The sequence below is a fragment of the Cydia pomonella genome, chromosome 12, assembly GCF_033807575.1.
Source record: "Cydia pomonella isolate Wapato2018A chromosome 12, ilCydPomo1, whole genome shotgun sequence".
Classification (NCBI taxonomy): domain Eukaryota; kingdom Metazoa; phylum Arthropoda; class Insecta; order Lepidoptera; family Tortricidae; genus Cydia; species Cydia pomonella.
Window position 1 is genome coordinate 14,289,110 of NC_084714.1, and position 24,662 is coordinate 14,313,771.

The following is a 24,662-nucleotide window of genomic DNA, read 5'->3' on the forward strand; positions in this document are numbered from 1 at the left end:
AGGTTTTTCTTTACGTGACCTAAACGGTTAGCGAACAACGATTATCTAATCAGCTTATAATATAGATACTGTTACGCTTTGTGTAAATTAATTCAAGTGTAACAATGAATATCAGAATATCTACAGCTTCCTGTGTTTATGTATGGTACTCGTATATGTGCGCTAGTTAAGTAGTGCATTTCCATAACTGCAGAGCATCAGCCGCTCAGTTGATTTGTTTAGGAAGTGTTACAAAGTAAGCAGAGAAATAAAATCAAAGAGTATTCATTTAATTTTATTTTTGTGTAAGTACAAAATTGCAAAAACGAGATTCCAATATTTTATTATACCTAATGCTGGTGAGACTTAAGCTTTGACTATATCTAATGGACGGCAACAATTAGGTATCTTTATCTACAAGGCCAAATTGTATACTTATAGTTCGTGTCATCCACGATGACGCTCAGATTTGTCAAAACTAACCTTTAATAACATGACAATAGTCAGGGCACGCGTCGTCGTGAATGACACGATCTATAACCCTTTAAACGCCTAGGATTCTTATAGACGCCGCGAGATTCTTAAGGCGTTCGTTGTCAACACACATGCTTTCAAGTAAGATGTATTATGGTAGCTTGTGAACCAATGATGTTGGCGTGGGCATGTCATTTTTTGGATTTGACACCCTTCGTAAGAATGGATATGTATACGTGTGTATCATAATATATTACAAATACTCCCGTAGATACATAAAAGGCACTTGCCTAGCTTTATCAACAATGGTCTAATGAATCTATTGCATGTGTACTTATGTAAACATGTATGTAGGTAACTAGGTACGTTAAGGGCAATACTGTCCTCACTATTTGCATTGTAGATGGTTTCTTTGGCAAAATACTAGCTGAGCTGAGACCAATGTGAGACCATTTTGTAACAGTAAGTATAACTATACCTATTATTGTATTTACTTACCACTGTGGGCCACAAGCCGTATTGAGCTTACTGTGCGACCTATAATAAATATTTATTTACCTATGGATTAAAAATACATAAATGCATTTCATTCACAAATGAACATTATGTAGACAATAGACATGATCAGTGTTGGACTCCGACATGTTGATACATTGTACAGGGTATTTTTAACGGTATGCATATTTTGCGATTTGATTATTTAATTGACTTTTGCTTATCAAATGAAGTAGAAACAAAAACGCTAGTTTCATATATTTTGCATACGCAGCTACTTGATGAGGCAGTGGGGCAGCGCTGATGCTTGCGTTGGCGCCAACTTGTCTATTGTTGGTAAGGACTCTGAATACGGGAAAATAGTACGTAGTCTACACTCTACATGTCAGAATCGCTCGTGGCAGTCGTGGCCCCAGACTTCGGTGCGTTTCTCTTCGGCGGTGCCTGCGCGCTCTTATTGCGCGGCTTGCGTCTTGATGGCCGCACACATCACTTGATGATCCGGAATTTGTTTCATATAGTTAATCTACGGTTGATAAGGACGCAGAATATGGAATAGGGTAATAATGGTTATTCTACAGTTCTGAATCGCTCTTGGCACCCGATGTCCGTGCATTACTCTTCGGCGGTGCCTGCGCGCTCTTGCTGCGGGGCTTTCGTCTCGGCCGCACGCGCCGCTTGATCGGCCGCCGCTTGCCCGTCGGTGCCGGCGCCGGCCGCGGCTTATTCTCCGTTTCCACTTTGATGCGCGCGAACATGTCGTAGTTCGTTATCACGCACATTTTACCTGTAAACAAAGAGATAGACTTATTTAATAATATTACCACAAGTTTAATCAATTGCTTGTTTTAAGGTACCTCTAACTTGAAATCTGAAGACCAACTATGTCAGCTGTCGAAGGGGCATAACCTATTGCAGATCTACCAGCCGTGTTGCCAGTAGAACTGACGAGGCTAGGAGCTGAGGTCAGTACGTCCAATTCCTACATAATATCATCGTAAAAAGTGCTTCAACCGCGTGGCGTCATTGTCGAGAAACGGTAGGTTATGGGCCCATTTACAATATCTGCCTAGGTTACACATTAACTTTAATTTAAGTATTATAAGTTAGTAACATTTTAATGGTATAGTAACCCTATTGAATTACAAACTAATGCATGATGAGTGCATTTTCCAAACGGGCGAGCATTTGTTGAAGCATATCAGTTAACGTATAAGCAGACTGGCTACTCACAAATATATTCCCGACTATTCGTCTCTAGTATACTAGCTACCATGTTTGTTGACCTCTAAATCCGTAACAAATATGTGTATTCCTATATCACGTTTAAACTGGTTATTGTATTTGGCGTTAGGGCTGTCATTGCCCTGAATGGTTCAATATTTACAGCAAAACTTGCGGATTCCGTAAATTAGATGATAATTGGAATAATAGTCGGTATTATGTTATGATTGTTACGGTTACTCCGGTCCAGTAACTAACTGCATTAGCCGATGTGTTATCGAAGCCAATGACCTCCAATCGAAAAAAGGGTGATAGTAACAGTCGTAGCGTGGATATTTAATTGGATTTTGTAATGACTGTAAAGTGAGCATCGATTATGTGAGGAGATTGAAGCGAGCTGTGTAATTTGAGTGATGATTAATAAGTAATACACATGACACGGTACAGTACACAATTATTATTCAACTAACTTTTGGTGCGCAGTTTGTCGCATTTTTGTTATACCTACGCGCTATAATTGTTTGTTTCCGTAGTGATACGATTACATCGAATACGATTGCGTAGCAATGGTAGCAACTGTTCAGTAAATGTTATTTCCTCGAAACAAACGTTTGTGTGTATATGTGAATAAGTACCTGTACCTACAGGCTGTTAAAAAATATCGGCAGTGGACTCGACCGCCTAATAGAATAAAATAAAATAATGTTTCCTTCAAGTAAAGTGAGCTAACTTAAGGTTTTAAGGCATTTTCTCTCCAGGGCCCATTAATTTCTTCCACACTGTATATTAGCGTTCCCATTGCGCTTAATAAGTATAATCTAATGCTGACAGCACAAATTTCGTTGCCAAAATGTCCACAAGCGTTAAATCGGCCTGTCAGTTATTCGCGATTGTCAACAGCTTTTGCGAATAACTGACAGGCTCATATCGTCCGGCGAACTGGTAATCAGTGTGTCTCTTTAGGTTCTTACTGTCGCAATATTCTTCACCGCACTCGGCACACGAAACGATTCTCGTCTCCGTGACGCCGGACCGGTTCTTGGTTTTTCGGACCATGGGGTTTTTGATGAACTCTCTCTTATCTCTTGCTTGAGTTTTTAACTGCAACTTCCCTAGTTCTATTAATCTGAAAACAGAGAATGAAGATTATTTTAACTATTTTAATTAATCAGTGAAAGCAAAGATGTATCTTTGCCTTTTTTGGCATCTATTAGATTAGTGAGATTTAGGGCCTGTTTCACAAAGTCCAAGTAAATTATCGGATAGCTAAATTAACATATAAATTAACTGCCAGATAAAACTACCTTAAGTTGTAAAGGTTAAGCTTATTTGAAGATTGTGGATGGCCAACGATGACCTTATTCGTCAGATAAGTGGCAAGTACCTAGCTTACATATATATTAATGACTTTCAAAGTTCAAAGTTCAAAGTGTTTTTATTCGTGAGTATAGGTATTTCAAACTGATTACAGTGGTGGTAAATAAATATATGTATCACTATACCCTGCCTGATGGCGTACAAAAACTTGAATAATTTCCTTACATACTAACATGCGAAATCTACATAAATACCTAGTTATTATTAATATTGAAAGTCATGTCAAATCATAAGTATTAAAATTATACAGCAAAAATTCAGAAATAGTGTAAAAACAATTTTTAATTAAAAATGTCAAGAGTCTATGCTTAAACTGATTTAGGGATAACATTCTAAAATGGACAGGCAATTTGTTATAAATCTTACTAGCTAAGCAGAACACACTTTTACGCATTAGGGCAGTATTTGCGGAAACAGGAAAGATATTCTGAGGGTACCTGGAGTTTCTAGCAAATACCTCAGAGACCGTCCTGAATAGTGTTGGGTTTGTTTTAATATACATCGCAATTTCAAAAATGTAGAGGCAAGGGAATGTAAGTATGTTCAGGTCTTTGAAATGTGGCACACAGCTATCTGTGAGGTGAAGCCCCCGAATCGCTTTCACACATTTCTTCTGTGCCATAAAGACGGCTTCCCTGTTGACTGAATTACCCCAATAGATGATCCCATAGCGCAAAGTAGAGGCAACGAAACTGTGATAGGCCATCATCACAGCCTCCGTACTAACTTGCTTGGACAGTTTGTACAAAGCAAAAGCATATTTATTTAATTTTTTACAAACTATCTCAGTATGAGCTGTCCAATTTAAATGATTGTCAATATGGACTCCTAAAAAATTTGTATTGCTTACTGATTCTATAACTGTTCGTTCATAATCGCAATCAATGGGTCTCATTACTTTTCTTTGATAAAAATGCATTACTTTCGTTTTATTTAGATTTATCATTAAATTATTGTTCTTGAGCCATTCAATTATGGTATGTAAAGTGTAATTAATTTCATATTCATAGTCTCTATCATCTTTGCAATCAATTACTACTGTGCTGTCGTCGGCGTAGAGTACCATTGGGTAGTTAATGTGACGAGGAAGGTCATTTATATACAGTAAGAATAAAAGCGGACCCAGCACGCTTCCCTGCGGCACTCCATACACTAAATCTCGTTTATCAGACCTGTAACAAACCTGTCTTTGTGTCTTAAGACATATTTGCGAAAGTTCAGTGTACTGCTCTCTACCACTTAAGTACGATTTCATGAGATTCAATACATTGCCCCGAATGCCATAGGCACTGAGCTTCTTGAGAAGGATTGAATGATCGACGTAGTCAAATGCCTTCGTCATGTCCATATAAATAGCACATACTTGCTCTCCTTCATCCATTTTGACCATAATGGGATGCAATAAATGAAATATGGCCATATTAATGGTTTTTTGCTTGCGAAAGCCTTTTTGCTCTGATGCAAACAGGTTATATTTTTCTAGAAAACCGTATATTGCTTCATAAATAACTTTCTCAAAGATCTTAGAGAAGACTGTGGCAAGGGCAATAGGCCTATAGTTCGCTAGATTCTTTTTATCACCCTTTTTGTGGAGGGGCTTTACAATTGTCGGCTTAAGTTTATCAGGATAGATTCCTTGAGAAATACTAATATTTAATATATGACTTAACGGATATGCAATAATATGTGATACATGTTTAACTACTTTGGTGCAAATTTCATCGTAACCTACACTATTCGTATTCTTCAGTGTAGATATAATTTTCATTACACTATGAGCAGTCGTCGGTCTAACATATACGGACTGTGGACAATTAATATTAATGTTCTGATACTCTATGCTTTGGCTACTACACTGTATTTGATCGACAAAATAATCATTAAATGCATTGGCTATTTTCATAGGTTCAATAACAACCATATCATCTTTTATAACCTTAGTTATCGGCTCTTTTGGAAAAAATTGTTTCATTTTATTAATGACTTGCCATGTTGCCTTGCATTTGTTTGTAGCTTGTCCTATAAAATCATTGTTTTGAGAACGCTGTGTAAGACTTATAATAGTTCTTAATCTATTACTATATGCTTTCAAAGCGGCTCTGTTTATCGTTGTAGGATTGCGTCTATACTCCCATAACATTTCTCTTTTCTTTCTACTACAAATTTTAATACCACGTGTAATCCATTTAGGTTTCCGGTATACATTAAACTTAATTGTTTTGTAAGGAAAGCACAGTTTATAAAAACACAAAAATACATCCACAAAAGCGTTATAGGCTAAATTAGGATCTCCGTTGTTCATTGTTTCAGAAAAAGATAGACTCTCGAGGCATTTACCGAAACGCATCTGATTCTCCTTGCTATAGTCGCGTTGTTTTAATTTCCATTTAGTTATAGAACAGGTTTTTTTTACTGGACATTTTAATACCTGTGCTGTGTGATCAGATAGTCCAAGCTCCATGACTTCCCCCTTACACCCTTTAATGTTATGGCCAAAGTTATCAAGACATGTTCGACTACATAATCTGGTCGGTTCTCTTATTTCTAAGTGCAGGTTATGACTTAAAAGTAGATATTCGAAGTGAAGAGAATTATTATTTTTCTTTAAAATGTCGATATTAAAATCGCCACACATTACAATTCTTTTGTCCTTGTTATCAGTTACTCTATGAAGTAGCATGTCAATTTTATCAAAAAAGAGATTAATATTCGAATTTGGTGTTCGGTATACACATAAAATTATAATACTATGGCACATTAACTCTATGGCACAACATTCTATAGCACATTTAATACAAAAACTTTTTACAATATCTAATTCTCTATAAGTGTGTTCTGATCTTACAAATATACAGGCACCGCCTCTCCTTTTGTCTCGGGAGAAAGACGCAGCAAGTTTAAAATTAGGTAAGGTTACGAGATCTTCCGTGCCGTCCAATAAGAAATGCTCGGTGATACACAACACATCAATAGGTCTGTTGTTAGTGGAAAGCTCTTCTAGTTGTACTGAGAGTGCATCCGCTTTATTTGACAATCCGGCTATGTTTTGGTGTAGGATGTTGATGTGGTTGTACGAAAAAACCCCGGCTCGTGTTCCCGCTTATCATTCAAATTATGATAGAGAATGCTTGGACTTTGAGCTTGGGGGACAGCTGCATTATGGCTCACAGTAGACGCACGTGGTGACCGTTGTTCCGTTGAAGTTGACGGTTTTACCGAAAAGTAGTCCGATATTTTCTTTTGTTTACCCTTTAATTCACTTTTAACGGGTAATAGGGGTCCCGCCTTGCCTGCATTAGAAGCGATGAATATGCCTAGGTGGTATATAATATTCTTCATCCCACGGTTATTGAGACGCCCGGTTCTGCTTGAGAACATGTCGAGAGTTAAATCAAGATTTGAATCGAATGAGTAATGTTTTACATGTAAGTGAATATCGCTGCGTAATAAAGTGTTAAAACTCTCAACTCTGTAGTTATATATGGGTCTCCCACAGATGTAAGTAGGGCATACTATTATTATATTAGTGTTAACAATTGGATTGACAGCTGCAGTAATAAATTTCACCAAGTCCTTATAATCTCCATTTTCCTGGATGTCATATTCATCTATAAAAATAATGCAATAGTCACTACGTGTAAACGTCGATAATTTGTTATTTAAATGCTGCAGTTTATTTTTTATTCCTCCATTTGGGGATATAAAATGACAAAATTTAAAGTTTCTGAATAATGTGTTGTCTTCTATGATACTAGTGATGCAATTTTTGCTGTTGCTGCTCAATATTGCTAGTTGTTTTTTTTTTTGGACATTGCTTTACTTGGACATTGCGAAACAGGCCCTTAGTGTAATAAGTAAGTTGTTGGATGTTGTAGGCCCGTATTCGTTTTGACAGACCTATCCAAGGACATCCCACACGATAGGGTTGAGGTGAAAAAATAATATCCCCACTTTAAGTTTAGGGGAGGCACCATAAAAAAAATGTACCTACTACATTGTTGGCGTGATTGATTTATATATCCATGCCAAATTGCAGCTTTCTAGTTCTAAACCACCACCAACGAGCAAAGCCGCGTGGACGTACAGACGGACATGACGAAACTATAAGGGTTTCTAGTTGACTACGGAAGCTTAAAAAGTAGACTGACCTGTTAAAATACTCCTCGTCCAACTTGGACTTTGGCCGGACGGAGGTAAGCATCCGCCACTCGATGGGCACGGCGCACAGCTCCTCGAACTTCAGTCCTCGCATTTCCACCGGTATCGGGTCCATGAAAGTGAAATGCTTCTCCTCGTACCCTCGCGTTCCTAACTTCTCGTATGCCCGCACCTCCTTCCGAGGAGTTTTAGTTTTTTTATCTTCTGATTTATCCTTTATTTTTATGTCGTCTGCCCTCACCTATTTTATATGCATAATAAACCAAATTTAATATAGGCGATCAACTTTGTGTTTTTATAGCAACTACTTATTTGAGTATTTCACATACCTTTTCGGGCCGCGTTTTGAATTCTGGCACTTTATCCAACACAGCTCTATACTCTTCGGCATTGTTAATAACAGTTTTTGACAAATCCAGCAGCAAAGCTTCGTCCTTCTTTTTATCGAAGAGATCGTCTAACTTCGACATGCTTATATTTTTAACCCAGACGGCGACGGCTGTACAAACACTGATCTTATCGATCCAACTTTGTTTTGGCGTATATCCTAGAAACCGCGGGGTCGATAACCATCAGGTAAATACAGTAGCTGTGTAACCTAATTTCAACGACTTACATACTTTCACGACTAGTAATTATGTTTAATAATAGTTTAACTACGTTACCGCTATAAAAGTCTTTGTTCTTTAATATTTTGGTCTCATGGAAATAATCTCGAGATCGTCATTTCTTTCTATGTAGTCTCTTTTGGCAGTGTTTAGTTGATCGATTATTTTTTTTCTGCTTTCAACATCGAGCGAGTTGCACTTAGAATTTTTGTTATCGGATTGATCGTCGGGCCACATTTTTCTGTTACCGTATTTGTCGTTTATAAACTTTTGTGAGAGTGTTATCCTTTTTGTTGGAGACATTTTCGGTGATTTTTTGTCGCTTGCATCGTTAGTGTGTCCGAGATATTCGCTCAGTATCTTGCTGTCTGGTTCAGACGAATTGTTTGTCTTCAAGAGATCCAGGTTGGACCTTTTGCTTCTCCAGTACGACTGGCTAAGGGAGTTCCGGGGCTTGGTGTTGTGCTCGATGCCCTTGTCACGCGGCGGGCTCGGCGAGCGGCTGTCATCGCTGGAGTGTGATAAATACTGTCGCGCTTGACTCCGATACTTTTGGCGCATTTTTCTTTTTTGAATATAAAATGGATCTTTCTCACTTTGTTTTTTGTATTGTGCCGCCGGTCGATTAACTCCCCATTTGGGTCGATTTTCTAAATCTTTCTTGTATCTCTCGTCAGACCTGCGATCTTTTTTCATTGAATTATGAGACCTTTCTTGTGGCGCGTTTTCATCAATATTGGGATAATCTTTGTCTACATTTCTTTCCACTTCTTCAGTGTCCGTTTTTCTATCTGTTGTAGATTTGTATATTTTTAAATCTGTCTGAGTCGCCACATCCTTTGTTCGAGGCCCACGATATTTATTTGGCGTTAATACTTTGCCTGATTCTAATGATTCATTGTTACTAACTGTATTCATTGAAACATTAAAGTAGTTGTTGTTAAGGTTTTGTGGAACCAAAACTGCAAATTGAATGGCGTTCGATTGTCCACTAACCATTTCACCATTTCCATTTATACCGATTGGTACAATATTGAATCTGTTATCGGTTAGTGCCAATGGGGGAACACTATGAATGTAGAGATTCAAATTTCCAGGGCCGGTTGACCGCGGCGAGTTGAATTCTGTGGTTTGATGTGAATTACAATCAGGTTTTCGGCTTTTAGCTGAATGAACATCATATGTTCTATCCGTTTTTGTAGGACTTATTGTTTCGCTATTTTGTATTGTTTCTACTACACTGTCTTCTATCTTTGGTTTGGTTTCTAGAGTATCACGTCTTGATCTGGGTTCTAAAGAAATGCTTTGGTTCATTATTTGTTTCTGAGAACGAAACCTCTTTTCTTTTTCTAGCTTAGCCGCCCTTTCCGCGTCTTCAAGGGCTTTTTTGAGTGCCTCTAATTTTCTTTGCTCTAGAAGTTGTTTTTCTTCTTGCCTCCGCCTTTCTTCCTCAATCCTCAGCCTGTCTTGCTCTTGTTGCCTTTGTAAACGAAGCTCTTCTAGTCTTTCTTCTCTTAATTTAATTTCCCTCTCCTCTTGGCGTCGTTTCTCTCGATCCTCTAACTGGCTTAGTATAGCTGACTGCAGCTCTAGAGCTTTAATTCGTTTGTTTTCGCGCTGAGCTTTTATTTCTGGTTCTAGCGGTACGTTTTGACCTCGTAAAAATGTTCTGGAAATAACGGTGTACCTATAAGTCGGTTTGTACTGTCAAATATGAAGCTATAGTTCTTAAAATTTATTAATGTAGCGAGGTACGTACCTCCCTTCGTCACTCCCGTTACAGGACGACCGGTCGCAATCGAAGCCGGAGTTGGTTGAGCTCCTCTGGTCGATGACCAGTACCTCCGCGGTGCTTTCGATCATGTTCAGACCCCGCTCCACCCACGAAGGGGTGCCTTTTTTTTGATTCTGCATCTGTATGAGAAAAAGCTATTTTTTATCGTTGTTTTAAAGTTGGTTTCGTAAAAAAAATCTTCTAAAAATGTATTTACTTAACCAGTAACTACCGCCGGAGTGTGTAGAAGTGGTGGCCGCATCCTAGTTAAAGTTAAAATAGTGTGGATTTGGATTTTTGAATAAGTTATTAGTTTTCTTGCCATCCTTTCCTCGATAGATACGCGGGAAGCAATAGTCAGTCGACGGTGTTCATGCATTCAATGATCAATATTAATAATGACATAGTATTAAGTGTTCACCTGGGGTAGCCGCTCATGGGGCGCCGTGGGCTCCCAAAGTCGGCCGGTGGCGACGCCGCGGTCGCCCCAACGCGGGCGACCTTCTTCTGCCGTGGAGCGTGGGCTGCGCCCCGACCACGGGCCCTCTGACCTGCCACCACTGTTAGGTCGGTTCCTGTTCCAAACAGTCACTTCGTCAAACTTAAGTCAGGCAACCCTATAATATATTCGGTCAATGTATATTTAATAATAAAAATATGATAAGTAGATAAGTACCGCGTCGCATTCTATTTTATATGCCTTATTAGGCGCTAATAGCCGATTTAAATTAGGCTACAGTTAAGAAATTGAAGAGCAGAAAGCAAGTTTTACTCGTATTGACTACCTGACCTTATAAAACATAGGCCCCCACTACGTTCGCGCTAAACTCAAAAACTCTTCATCAATAGAGTGATTCTTGAGGATTATCATTTGTTAAGGTTTTATGTAACCCGTGCGAAGCCGGGCGGGTCGCTATCGCTAGTAGATAATATATATACAGTTTTACTTTTTTTTTACAACGAAGTATAAGTACCTTTTTTTAAAGTACCTAGTATAAATAAATATTAATAATAATAAATAAATATTATAAGACATTATTACACAAATTGACTAAGTCCTACAGTAAGCTCAATAAGGCTTGTGTTGAGGGTACTTAGACAACGATATATATAATATATAAATATTTATAAATACTTAAATACATAGAAAACACCCATGACTCAAGAACAAATATCCCATGCTCATCACACGAATAAATGCCTTTACCAGGATTTGAACCCGGGACCATCAGCTTCGTAGGCAGGGTCACTACCCACTAGGCCAAACCGGTCGTAAATATGTAATTTAAAGTATACTAGGGCAATTTTAGGGTATGTAAGCATGTAAAGGTAGGTAATAAATACATAATTTAGTTATTTACGATACAAGTGCGAAAAATAGGAATACCGTAACGAGTGGGAGTGTTTTAAATCGACACGAGTTGCGAATTACCTATTCGCACATGTATCGTACAACGTTTTACGGTACATTAAATTTTCGACATAGTTACATAATGTGCTAATTTACGCACTAGTGCGGAAAAGTAGCACCATATGTACTGTACATATATTTTTCACTTCTCAAAAATTGACATTTAAGGCGCGTGTAAGCGACATAAAATTGCTTATTATCAGTGCCGGATTAACCATTAAGCAAAATAAGCACTTGCTTAGGGCACCACGTCTAGGGGTGCACCAAAATCGTAGGAAAAAAAAACGCACAGGCTGCATCAGCATCGCAGTCGTAGTGTAGTACTTATGTACACGAAACTTTTTGGTATGTGTCTACCCATCTAATAACGAAGGGTCGTAAGAGAGTGAGGACACGTAAGCACATCTCCAACCTTACGCGGAGGCCCTCAAAGCTCATGGTCAAAAAATCTTACCGTCGGGCTTGTGGCCAACTGATTTTCTCGACGATTATTTTTTTGATTACCGATTTTGTAGCGAATTTTGCTCTCTTGCACACCAGACCTGTCGGCCAGGCCGAGTTTCTGCAGAGCCGCGATCCTGCGACCTAATTGTCAAAGTGTTATAAAGGGCCCCGCGAAGGCCGAAAACCAAAAGTATCTTATCAAGTTGCGCTTTCGAGGTAAGCCAAAGGCTGAGCAGTAGGAGAACCGTGATTACATAGGTTCGATTTCAAGCCACTCTTTTGCAGTTCGGCGTTAAGTCTTATGCGACGCTAGGCCTTCTACTTTATGCAAACTGCCTCACTTTCACTTGGCTATGGATCCAAATCCAAGTCCTCTCTCGCAGCTGGGCCTTCTGCTTTGCTCACACCTCGCCGTTGGTTGTATTGTATGATAACGCGCCGCGATCGGACGCTCCGGACGTCCAGCCATTCTTACCTCGTCATTAGTCAAATTCAAGCATGGCTTTCTTCCAGCTCGACCTTTGGCCTATCCGTAAGCGCCGATCGAACGCTCCGCACGTTCAGCCTTATGGAAAGCTCAGCCTTTGCTTTTAAAAACACTGATTTAAAGTTTCATGATTCAGGCCAATCAAATTAGATCGAAAAATAATAATAAATAATAATTAATTCCCAGCAAGCTGGAAATTGTTTTAATACTTTCATTTGGTCTTAAATGCGTGTAATCCGAGTTTGCTCCATCCCAAGAGGTGTGCATACCTTTTGGGATACTTAGGAGATATTTTTTTCCTTTGGATTGCCAAACCATAGCACTTGGTGGATCAGACACTGGTAAGGCGCATATTTTATCACGGGATAAAATGATGTGACGGATTGAAAGTCTATTCTCAGCAGTAATGCGGCAATAAACGTCACTCAATTTACTAAGAAAATTCAATGTAATCTTGATGAGGGGGCACCATGGTCTAGAAATGCTTAGGGCATCAAAATATCTTAATCCGGCACTGCTTATTATGCTCTAGAGCATAAAGTAAAATCATATATTACGACCCTTATTAACTCTTTTTTTATTATACAGGAGGCAAACGATCAGGCGGGTCACCTGATGGTTAGCAATAAATTTCAGAATCTGCCATACAAACTGTGCCGCTTTGCCCCCGACCGGCCCGAATCCCGTGTACGATTTTCTTTCGTCTTGAACAAATATGGTATACATACCTATCCTCCTTACTGTCGTGCTGCCAAGCCATGACCGGGTTGCGGGCGCCGTCTTGCGCCCTGCCCTGCCCCCTGTGGTTGACGGTCTCGCTGCCGTAGCCCGAGGTGTCCCCTTCTCCGTCCTCATCATAGAACGCGAATCTTTTCGCGCTCGGGATGTTCCTATTCAACACTTCCTTACTCTTCTTATTTTCATCCTTAGATTTATCGTCGATGTGATGGATCGGCGGCAAGCTGGGACTCCTCTGGTGGCTGACCTCTTCGTATTCGTAAGGTTGTTTATGCAGTTCCAAAGTGCTTGCAAACTGGTTTCGTGCTTGAACACGGTTGGTGTAGCGTTCGCTCGAACCCCATGGCAAGTAAAGGTGAGACATTTCCTCTGTTAAAAAAATAGGTTAATGAAAAATTAAATTAACCTTAACATCCTACGAAGTAATATACGAATGTAAACTTCCATGTCCACAGTCAAAACGAAAGTAACTATTTCAAGTAATGAATTCACGCTACTCGTAAACATTCTATTGAAACTTTCCCCTATTCACAAAGGGTTTTTTAAGTTTAGTCGATACTCCTTTGAACGAAGGTTATAAATTTTCAGTGACTGGACGTTTTTTGCCCTGCAAGCGGCATCATATATACATCCTTGTATCTATCTGCAATCCTAGTACGGCACGGTACGGGCATAAGTTATTCAGTAGGATAATCCGCTGAACTCGATCGGCTGAAGGGGATAATTTTATTTAAAACCTTCGTATGACGCGTATCTACCTACTTATGCCATGGCTACATGTTTAAAGGTGCATTATGTTAATCCTATAAGTGAATTCATGGGATCAATAGACAGAATAATTAAATTCTGTTTTTACTGTTTTTAGAATTATAAAGCATGTGTCATAATACGAGTAGTAACTTAGGTATTGCAACTATAAAGAAAACATTTATTCTTCAAATGTTTTAGAGCTCTATTAATAAGAAAGGATGAGGGTGTGAGAGTTGATTTGAAAGTTTTTAACAGACGGAAAGTTGCTTGAAAAGCAATAACACGTGCAGTCATAGATCAGTTCAGTTGGCGTGACCCTTACGACTTTCATTAAAAAACTATTGTTTTAGTAAATTATTATTTAATTACCAGAACAATTGCTTTTGTAAATAGAGAGCGCAAGAATCGTAGTTATTGTGTTGTGAGCAAGTTGGTTAACCTTAAGTACCTTTGTAAGTACCTACCTCTACATAGTATATGCTTGTGAAACACAAAATTCTATTTTAAGTACCTACGAAATTTGTCAAATAATCGACATGTGGGGTTTAATTCGGCTAATATTCTCTCAGATAATAAATCTGCGAATCGTCAGTTATACGTATATAGGCTTTAATTAAACCATCAAAATAGTATTTTATAACATCCTGTTATAATAGAGTCTTCAGTCGAGTACTGTGTTTAGGCAACGAAGCTTGCTAAGTTGCTTAAGTAAGGTACGAGATTGAAAACCTTGATTATATCACTTGTATACAATTATTCTACAGTCATCTAAAATAATATTGTTTTTCCTATATAACCTTAATCATTAGTGAAAATTGGTAAGTATCATAGTAGATAAAAATAAATAAATATTTATTTATTACACAAATTGACTAAAGTCCCACAACAAAATGTGGTGCAAAAGACATAAACGCGCGGAGGCACGTGATTAGTATTTTTTTTATATAGATGACTACAGCGTATCGAAATGTTATATTTAAGTTGGGAGCCCATACATGAAAAATACGCAGTTATAATTTGATAAGTATACGAAATCTTAATTCAACCATTACAGTCGACGAGTAGAAAATAGTAGGTACATTGTGCAACGAGGGGGGTAAGTGAAAATTTGGATACGAGGGTGGTAATTCCCGACACCCTCAGGCTAGAGGGAATTAAAGACCCGAGTTTGCAATATTCTTACCCCCGGAGTTACACACAATGTTTTTCATCACACTCGCGAAGAAAAAACTAAATTTTCATCGAAATAATTCTTAAATACGGTGACATATCAAACATTCGTCCGCCATTTTGTAATTTCTTGACAGGTTAGCATCGAGGGCACAGACCTATTCGACATTCAGCCACGATTGAAAATTATGTAAAAATATTTTAAACGGCTGCTAAATGAATCAAATTATTTAATTTTAAACATAAACAAAAATATTTAATTATAAACGTCAGTATTTTAGTAACAGTACAAAAATAAACCTCATTTATGCTACTTGGTTTGTATGAATAAGTGACATAATAATAAAAAATAAATAAAAATAAAACTAATAACTCCCGCGGGAACAAAATAGGCCTTTGTCCTTCAGTGCACCTGCAGGAAATAAGAACTTTTTTGAGCAAGTGTGATGAAAACAATATTTTATACTGAGCGTTTAATAATGTTTCAGTTGGTAATTTAGCACCGTTAATTCTAGTGTCAGTTACATATCAAAGTTATAATGGCTCATATTCTTTCGCTACCTAACATGTTTTTAGTCACGATAATGACGAACTAAAGTGTGCAATTTAATTCACCGAGGCACGCAAATAACAAGTCCAAGATCGCCAGTGGAATTAATCAATGGAAACGCACCATACCATTCATAGGTAGGCAGACCCAATTAAGTAAATATATATGCTACTAAATACTGGACTGGACAGTAAATAGCGTTCGTTTCATGTCAACAGCTTTAACAGGTAACGCGTGCTGTAAATGATGTCCGGAATGATTTACGGAAATTATTTTAATGTAGAATTCGGCACAATAATTAATTGACTCAATTTGTTTATCTTATCAAATAACTGAAGTTACAGGACAATATAACGATGATGTAAATTTGCTTTTTGTTACATCATAGGTATATGCTTACACGGTATGGTTCTGTGTTCATATACCTATAGTGCGCGTGATATATGCCATTACTGCCATTTAGGCAATTATTGAAACAATCAACCAAGATTTTTAATTGTTCATGATTCGTAACAAATCTTAAGTCATTTTAATGAAGTTTCTTTGCAAGTATGTGAAGGCGAGCGTTAATAAAATTGAAATGCGTGAAAATAACTGCGTGTAAAGTGTGCGTGTACTGCATGCATTAATTTTGTTTTATGTTTTACCTACCTACATTTTAAGTTATTATTATAAACTATACACTTATGGTTACGAAAAAGTTAGGAACAATTAACTATTGGGTACAGTACATACGGTACAGCTAACAAGCAAAATATCGACGCTGATTAGCGTGCTGCAAAATATGTTGACAACGACTCTATTTCAGTGAATATATTGTGGCGACTCCGTGTCAAGTTAATGTCGAAAATTAGAAATATTTGTGAGGGCGTCACGCACGGGTCCACATAAATAGCTAAAAAATAAGGATTAGCTAAGAAAAACTTCGATTAATATATGTTGCACACATTGAAAGTGTTTTTACTTTTCAGCAGGCGGAAATGATTGTTTCATGCTGTTTCAGGCGGCACTGTATTTATCTAGCATATCGAATTCCAATTCAAAATGATGCCTTCTGTTCTGTTCATGTGTTGAAATATCTTTCAATCCCTATCAAATACCAAAATATTCACCTTCATAATGTAATCACCTTGGTCGTCATTATTTTCCGGCGCCCTTGTAATTAAATTGTCAGAGAGAGAGAGAGAGAGAATGAAAGGTAGAACAACATAGTCTTGTCCACACCACAATTTAAGACTTTTCAGGTGTCTGAAATATCGGTCAGGTATTTTCAGTGCAACTGCTATTTGTTGTCGTTGTTTACAGGGGCCTGAAACATGTAATCTGGCAGTTTCATACACGTTTTACGTACACACAAGAACCTGAATAAGGTTTTCATTTTCAGACGTTTTCTTGAGGGACTTTGTTTTATTTTACATAGGTATTACATTTATGTTAAATGTATATTGAAGTCAAACAGCTATGCCTCGACACGGTGTGGCGCGTTAGTTCATCAATGCCTAAATAAGGTCACGTTAACATAATTATGAGAAACGTTTCCAACGCCAAAATAACGGAAAACAAATGAAAAACGGTAAATATCTAGTGGCCTGCAATATTTCGTATATTTTGTTTGGCTTGGCGGTTACGCTCTCGCGGACACGGCTTAAAGAGATCTGTTTCTCCGTCACTATTCGCCTTCGACAAACTATTACAAGTTTGAGCTCTGATATTCAAAGTCTGTAACGGTTCTATGGGTCATACAAATTTGTATGTTCAGGTGGTAAGAGATGGAAAAAAGGCCGTGAGCGCTGTTTTGCTTTTATTATTTAACGCTACGATAATTTAATTAATTTAATTGTTACCCGGAAATAGTAATCATCCTTCGTTTTGTGCAACTTTGGCTACGCCGACGGATACATCAATGTCATTAGATAACATCTATCCACTTATGTTACGAAATTGCATTATTTAATGAGTGGGTAACTTTATTACAAAAAGATTGGGCTTAAGTGGATGTTTATTTTATGGTTGTGTAGATAAGGATTTTAATAATGATATTTATAATTAATCAATCAATCAAATCATTGAGTAATAGTTACTCGAAAAGCGAAAGAAAAGCGGTAGGCAAGGAAATACCTACTAGACATATTAAGTAAATAAGTAATATGAGGTTCATGTATACTGTCCAATATGTCAACCTATTAGGTATACCTACTGCTAATATTATTCGGGTGGTAGCCTCATACTATAAGCCCGCTACCCGAATAGTGCAACCACAGACGGTGCAAGTGTCAAGTAAATGTCATAATTTCATAGAAGTTTCGTTTAAAATAACCCGTGCACCGTCAGGGCTATCAAAATCGCTGCCAACTTATCTTGGTTTAACTCTAGTAACTGGGTTTTCAAAAAAATATACCTACGTACCTGCTATTAGGACACGACAAACTTGAAATAAATTGCTCCAGTTTTTTAAGTGGTTTGGCCAGCAAAATATAAACTTTCTAGAATTTGACTAGAAGTGTCCAAATAAAGTGTACAAGTGGGTTGGAATTATTAAATACTAGCTTCTGCCTCCGACTTCGTCTACATGAAATGATTGATAAAAAACTATCCTATGTCCTTCCTCGGGCCTCACTAACTATTTATCTTTCTTTATACCAGATTTCATTTCAATCTGTTCAGCGGCTTAAGCGTGAAGAGGTAACAGACAGACAGACAGAGTTAGTGTAAGGCCTGAGTGGACGTTTGCAGCGGACCGTTCGGCGGGGCGTGCAGCGTGGCGTCGTCGGGCTCACAAGTGATTTGAGCAGCGTGCACTAAGGCCGCTCCTACACGTTTGCATTTGTTTAACATGCACGCCACACGCCCCGCGCCGCTGCACGCCCAACTCGAGCGTCCACTCAGGTCTTACACTTACATATTATCATAATTGTTAGAGAACATCTAATACCAATACAGGGAACATTACCTAAGTCCTTGTTTAAATTTCGTGCTTTGTTTGAGACCTGATTCAACCGAAACGAGCGAGCGTGTGGTTCCAAAACTGGAATCTTTAGCGTTGCGACATATTTTTGTCCGCCTCACCATCGCGATGACACTGTATAACATGATCTACAAATCGACCCATTTTTAAGCTATTAAATATTTATCCATTTTATTATAATATAAAATCAATCAACTGAAAATTTCCATCAGGGAAATTACTTTGCACTCTTAAGTGTAGAAAAACGATTTTGTCCACTCTTTTCAATGAACAATGAGTCTTTCCGTGACGGTGCGCTGAATATAGTAACGTCAGACCACAAGCTACAAGCTAACTAGGCCGCGATTTTGATAGCACAAACTGTAGAAGTGTTATTTTAAACATCTAATTTCTATGAATTAGGACGTCTAAAATAACGCTTTCACATGGCTGCCGAGTTAGCTTGGTTGGACTATCAGATTTTCCAAAACTTTAAGGATCCGGCGCCAATTTTTGGGTCTTAAAACACCAACCGATATTGTTATGGCGTCTCAATTTTTTATATCATTTTTAGGAAATAGGCATTAATATCGGTACAGTTACGTCGGAAAATATCTATACGGACAAAGTGCCAAAATATGTCTACACTACCTTAATATATGGGCAATAAGGTCGTGTATACATATTTTTGGCACTTTGTCAGTATCGATATTTTCAGACGTGACTGTGCCTAAATCGTGACTTCCTAACGATGTTATAATACCGTCCGTAACTTTTCTAAAAGCCTTCTATTTCGGTATTATTGTGACTCATGGCCGCGGTGAAAGACTGAAAGGTCATTGTTCAATTGATGTAATATACATACCTATAATAGGTATGCCCTTGAAATGTAGCCACGAATGAACGAGGGTGCGTGCGGACGCCATCGACCAGGCCATGGCATTGTCACATTCAGCCGTTTAAACGTTTGTCCAATACATTGTGTTTCCATATCCGCCTGTTAGGAAATCGATTGTAATGCTTTGATTGTCATTTTGAGTCTCTTTGTCTCCATAAGTGGGGCCTTGTACTTAATTTCCATAGTGTCGCTTGCTATAGTACCTTCGTTTGCCTGTTTGATCAAATTAATCCGGAGTTGTAGCAAAACGAGGTTTTCGTGCAAGAATTTCATGGGCGGAATTTCCACCTTCCGTTATTGAGGAGGAGTAGCCAGTCAAAAATTTTTGATAAACCGTAGCGCTTTATTCGATCAAAATACGGCTGTCAAAAATTTCTTTATCAATCTTGAGGCCTTTCTCTAATAACTTCATCGAGTTCATCGAATCGAAACATTTCTTGACTTTCGCTCGACGCTCGATCGAGAAAACATCACGAACGTAAGTCTAAAACGCACCTTAAACATTTGTAACAATTTTTCATAAACTCTAATATCTAATATGAAAATTGCTTCTAACTGAACTGAACTCACTGATTATTATTTTTTTGTAAAAACTTATTAAGTTCGAAAACATGATACCTATACTCCAAGATCCGGGTAACGCATAATAACCGTTTGGCTCATGCACGCTTACGTTCAGTGAGAGGAGAATCTGAACCCACGGGGCCTTAATCGGGGTTGGTTTGCGATTTTCCAAAAATTCCTGTCAATGATAATCGTTATGTCATTTGTTAAAATATAATAGAAATAGAAATAGTTTATTCATGGCAAAAATATACAAATAGAAAAAAGAACAAAAACAAACTTATACATAACATTACAACGTATAACATTTCATTACATGACACATATTAGCCACGAAATGGTCCCGACTCAGCATGGTGTTAGCCTGGGTGGGCCAACGCTGGTCTTCCGCCGGGGCCATAAGCGAGTGAAGCACGGAAAGTACACAACATTAAAAAGAAAAAAAAGGACAGTTAACAGTAGTATACAATAGCAATAAAACAAACAATTTGGAAAGAAATAAATAACAGATTACAGTTAAATTATATGTAAATAAAAAATAAAAGAAATGATGGCGATAAAAACTGCAACGCGAACGCGACTAATTTAACATTCATGTCGAGCAGCTGGCGCCATCTGCTACAACACAGCACGGATTAAGACGCGTTAAGCAAAAACAACAAAACAAGGGCCGTAGTTCACATAATACAACGGTTTATATGTGAAATTAATACATATTAACTACAATTAGTAAAGTACGATATCACAAATTGAGAACTACGAGTATATTAAAAACTACGTAAATCAATAGAAATGAGTATGAATGGCGGTTGCGGAAAGGACGGAAAATAGATGTTAACTACTTATACACGTCTGGAACGATTAAATGCAGCTTGTCTCAAGTTTGAGGCATTCTTGGCTTAATTGGTGTTCGAGCATGAACTTTTTTAAGGTTGTTATAAAACTTTGAATGTTTTGCAGGTTCCTGATTGGTGGTGGGATGTTGTTCGACGCGTAGCGAAAACTGCCCCGGAAGGCTGCCGATGCGTATCTAGGAGTAAGAAGTTGGGTCGCAGACCGCCGACCCCCGCGTGACCTGCATATGGACAGCTTCTCGTACAGATAAATAGGAGTCTGACAGTTTATTACTCCAAAGAGTAAAGCGGCAAGGTGAAGCTTACGCTTCTCGACTTAAGCTAATCGTTACGTACTCTCTCAGTTTCATTTCGATTTATTATCAACGATGCGTGTCATGAAAATAGGCACCGTTTGTCCAGAGAGAACTTCATAGACCGCGAGCCAGGAACAGATTGCCATGACCAACGGCTATGTATGATGAACCCTCGTGGACGTCAGCTGCCGCTCCAGTCCGTTTGGTGGGTTGAAGAATGCAGCCACCGAAACACGTAAAAAAAAATTTGTCGTCGCCTCCCGTTTGATATTTTGTTTGGTCTTTCCGCGGCGATACAACCGGCTGACTTTTTTTTAAATTCAATAGCATGTAAACTATCATCTGACCATGACAAAGTATCAGTCGGGAGGCTATGACTGACGATACATGCTCAGCCTGGCCCGCGGTCTATAATTTTTAAATCACTCTCTTATTTATAAAATAAAATATAATTTTACATGAACAAACATATTCTCGTATAAAATAAAATACCTATGAAATTGACACAATTAAATACATATGTTTTTTTTATTGAATTTTTGAGCACATTGACTATGCATCAACCTAGGTCAGGTCTATCTAACCATTCTAACCTAGTTTCGTATATCTAGATTATGATGATTTGTCTTTATAACTTGAAGTTGAACTCGACTCGAGGTAAATATTAGGTGTGTAACTATGCGTAATCAATCGTTCGTAAGGTTCGCCTTTAATGAATATAGCAGTCATAACATGGTGTGGCATATTTTTAATATATATATATATTTTTTTTTTTTGTTAGCCGGTCATAGTGTCCCTCTGCTGGGAAAAGTCCCCGTGATCTCCACAGCTCCCGTTGTTGTGTTATTTATGGCCCGTTAATGATGACCGCACTATCGGTTTCTCTCGCTACGCTTTTGGTTCAATTTTAGAATCTTTCGTTTGCTCAGGTCCGTCTCAATATTTGCATTAAGAGGTTAAACACTTTAATCTACAAGTTGCCCCCATTGTGAAATAAATAATTATTACTTAAATGTGCTTAGAATACAATTTAATACAAATGGTTACGTGTCAATTGTTCTGGGTTCCATTTCTCGAACGGTATTAGTCTAATATTATAGTGTGTTGCCATGGTAACCCATACGACTTGACAGTTGGTGGACTTATAATATTAGTCTAATACCGTTCGAGAAATGGGCCCCTGACTAACCAACTACCTACTAACTATATTATTAAATATCCACACAGATTTTGCATAGTCATTACGGATCTGGGGGCCTAGCCAAGATGCCAATCAATCTTACATATTAGTGCGATAGAGAGACAGCGTTTGGATGTCGTAGCGCATCTTGGCTAGGCACCCTGGAGATCACTGTACCACTGAATCACTTTTGACTCACCTAATCACGAGTATGTTCCCCTAACTCCTAAATTGGGACTGCGTGGTGCGTGCTCGATTGGCTTTGATAAGATACGGATTAGCATTTGGGGCACGTGCCTTATTGCAAGTTTAGAGGGCACTAATATTTATTGAGTTTAATAGGATGTGTACACACAGGTGTTTTGTAGTTTGCAATGAATGAGGACGTTTCTCGCATTACCATGGTACCAGGTAGGTACCTAATTAAATAGCTGTAGCAAAATTCTTGTAGGTATTCGGTTCATACAGAAATTAAGAAGTTAATTGGTTTTCGTATAAGTAAATCAAGTCCCTTGGAATGCCATCCCATGAGCTTTCCACCATATCATAAAAGCAAACTAGAAATTATGCTTTTATATATTTTTTCAAGCTGAGAGATACCTACTTATCTATATTTTAAAGTAACGTTTTTTGCTGCTATAATACAGTGAGGAAAAGTTGCCACGTTTCACTAAAATTGTTAATCGCATTTTTTTCATATTTCGTAGTTTATAGAAGGTAAATTTCTTAGTAAAATTGAGAGACCAGAGTTATTTGATATTTTCCTTGCTCTCTAGCAAGCACTCAAAATCATAATTCGCAGTAAAAACAACTTTTCTCCATTCTCAGAGATAGAGATCTTTATTTGCATCCCAGTATGATACACACATAACATCTTGCTGGCTTAATGAAATAAACTACTTATGTACTTATTAGGTAAGTAATTTTCTTTCGAAGATATTTACAGCAAATTAAATTAATGAATTTGTTATCCACTGGTTATTGTTATTACTTTACATCAGGAAGAATAGGTACTTATAATAATTAACAAAATTGAGAAGGTAGATTGAATAGGAAGGTACGTACATACCAACCGCCGCAGTTTTAAATTCCACTCCAGTTTACAGCTTCCGTGTCTAGCAGAAAAGACTTATCACACCGAGACGCGAAATAAAAAAACGTAACCATAAACCATAACCGTGAATTTGTTGCAAAATGTTCCGTGCTGCAGCGCACGGCCGCGGCCGACTACAAACATGTAAACAGACGGACGGACACTAAACTAACAACTACCAACCAACCTCTCTCCCTCGCCCACTGCTGCTTCTTCTGTTGCACTAGCGTTGGCTTGCTTGCCTGCACCGACAGCATCGCACACTATACATTACACTTTCTAATGCCGTATTGCACACGCGTTACGTTTCTTTTGACCGTAGTTTACGGTGCACCGGCTAATAAGTGCTTCGGAACGGTGTTTAAAAATGGACGCGCGCGCGCTCCGGCGCGAGCGGCGGTCCGGCGGTCGCGGTTCGATTCACACACATAATCCACCCAGATACTAGACCCCTCGTCCCATAAAATCACAATATAGCTAGTTTAAGCTCGGTGACCACAACATATCACATGCTTATAAAAATGGCGCGGCGAACGCGTGACTTATCTCGATCTTTCAGTTGCCGTTTCTGCGGCCGTCACGCGAATGCGAGCGTTTCAGAGGAAAGCCTCGTGAAAGCCGTCGGTCGATACTGGCCTGGTTGTCCCCACACAGACCTCTCACGAGCGATCGTATAAACCGGACCAGTATAAGCATGACTCCCCATACCATAGTTGTTACGGATTTTGGTGTTACACTTATATACTGGTTTGCTCCAACTCCAAGTCGAATGCCCGACTGTGTTCTGAAAATGCCTGTAGCCATGGCGACGTTATGTTTCACGTGCTCGACAGGACTTGAGGCTATTTTCTTTCCATTTGCATTTAGGGCAAGGAACGACGCGAAAATTAGTTAGATTAATTACCTGGCACGTATGTCGGCCATTTGTTGGTTTCATTTAAATAATTTAACATTTTTACCCGTAAGCGTTATAAAGCCGTTACGTAGAGTAGGTACCTACGTCTCAGAGGACACTCCATGGAAAGTAAGCTTAATGTAACATGTAGAGTGGGTACTTGCTTATTAGCATTCAAGACAAACAAGAATGACGCAGATGAAAGCAGATGCTTCAATAATATAAATCATGCTCTTGTGTTTATGTTTTTACACAACACGACACGATTGACTTGCGAAATAGATCAGACTACACTATAG

General features: G+C 38.4%; 2 protein-coding genes and 1 long non-coding RNA gene across 3 annotated transcripts; 1 reads left to right on the forward strand and 2 right to left on the reverse strand.

Moving 5' to 3' along the window:
• Positions 1-258: 258 nt before the first annotated feature.
• Positions 259-8,187, reverse strand: LOC133523680 (uncharacterized). Its single transcript, XM_061859360.1, has 4 exons — positions 8,037-8,187; positions 7,698-7,948; positions 3,144-3,298; positions 259-1,735 (listed from the first exon to the last, which is right to left on the reverse strand). Exons 1-4 carry the CDS (start codon positions 8,175-8,177, stop codon positions 1,524-1,526), a joined length of 759 nt encoding a protein of 252 aa, XP_061715344.1. The 5' UTR covers positions 8,178-8,187; the 3' UTR covers positions 259-1,523.
• LOC133523683 (uncharacterized) lies at positions 1,669-23,659 on the forward strand. Its single transcript, XR_009800266.1, has 3 exons — positions 1,669-1,913; positions 13,362-13,524; positions 21,006-23,659. It is a non-coding gene; the product is annotated as an uncharacterized LOC133523683 (long non-coding RNA).
• On the reverse strand, positions 8,391-23,790 carry LOC133523678 (uncharacterized). The gene is made up of 5 exons (XM_061859357.1): positions 23,656-23,790; positions 13,160-13,538; positions 10,511-10,664; positions 10,075-10,229; positions 8,391-9,984 (listed from the first exon to the last, which is right to left on the reverse strand). Exons 1-5 carry the CDS (start codon positions 23,723-23,725, stop codon positions 8,394-8,396), a joined length of 2,349 nt encoding a protein of 782 aa, XP_061715341.1. The 5' UTR covers positions 23,726-23,790; the 3' UTR covers positions 8,391-8,393.
• Positions 23,791-24,662: the final 872 nt, after the last annotated feature.

Excerpts from the sequence above, each read along its gene's own strand:
- LOC133523680 (XM_061859360.1), bottom strand. The coding sequence starts at position 8,177 with ATGTCGAAGTTAGACGATCTCTTCGATAAAAAGAAGGACGAAGCTTTG. Across the intron at positions 3,299-7,697 it reads GACGAGGAGTATTTTAACAG|ATTAATAGAACTAGGGAAGT; the intron begins GTCAGTCTACTT and ends CTCTGTTTTCAG. Across the intron at positions 1,736-3,143 it reads CGGTGAAGAATATTGCGACA|GTAAAATGTGCGTGATAACG; the intron begins GTAAGAACCTAA and ends CTTTGTTTACAG.
- LOC133523678 (XM_061859357.1), bottom strand. The coding sequence starts at position 23,725 with ATGCTGTCGGTGCAGGCAAGCAAGCCAACGCTAGTGCAACAGAAGAAG. Across the intron at positions 10,665-13,159 it reads CACGACAGTAAGGAGGATAG|GAACCGACCTAACAGTGGTG; the intron begins GTATGTATACCA and ends TGTTTGGAACAG. Across the intron at positions 10,230-10,510 it reads CCCATGAGCGGCTACCCCAG|ATGCAGAATCAAAAAAAAGG; the intron begins GTGAACACTTAA and ends TTTCTCATACAG.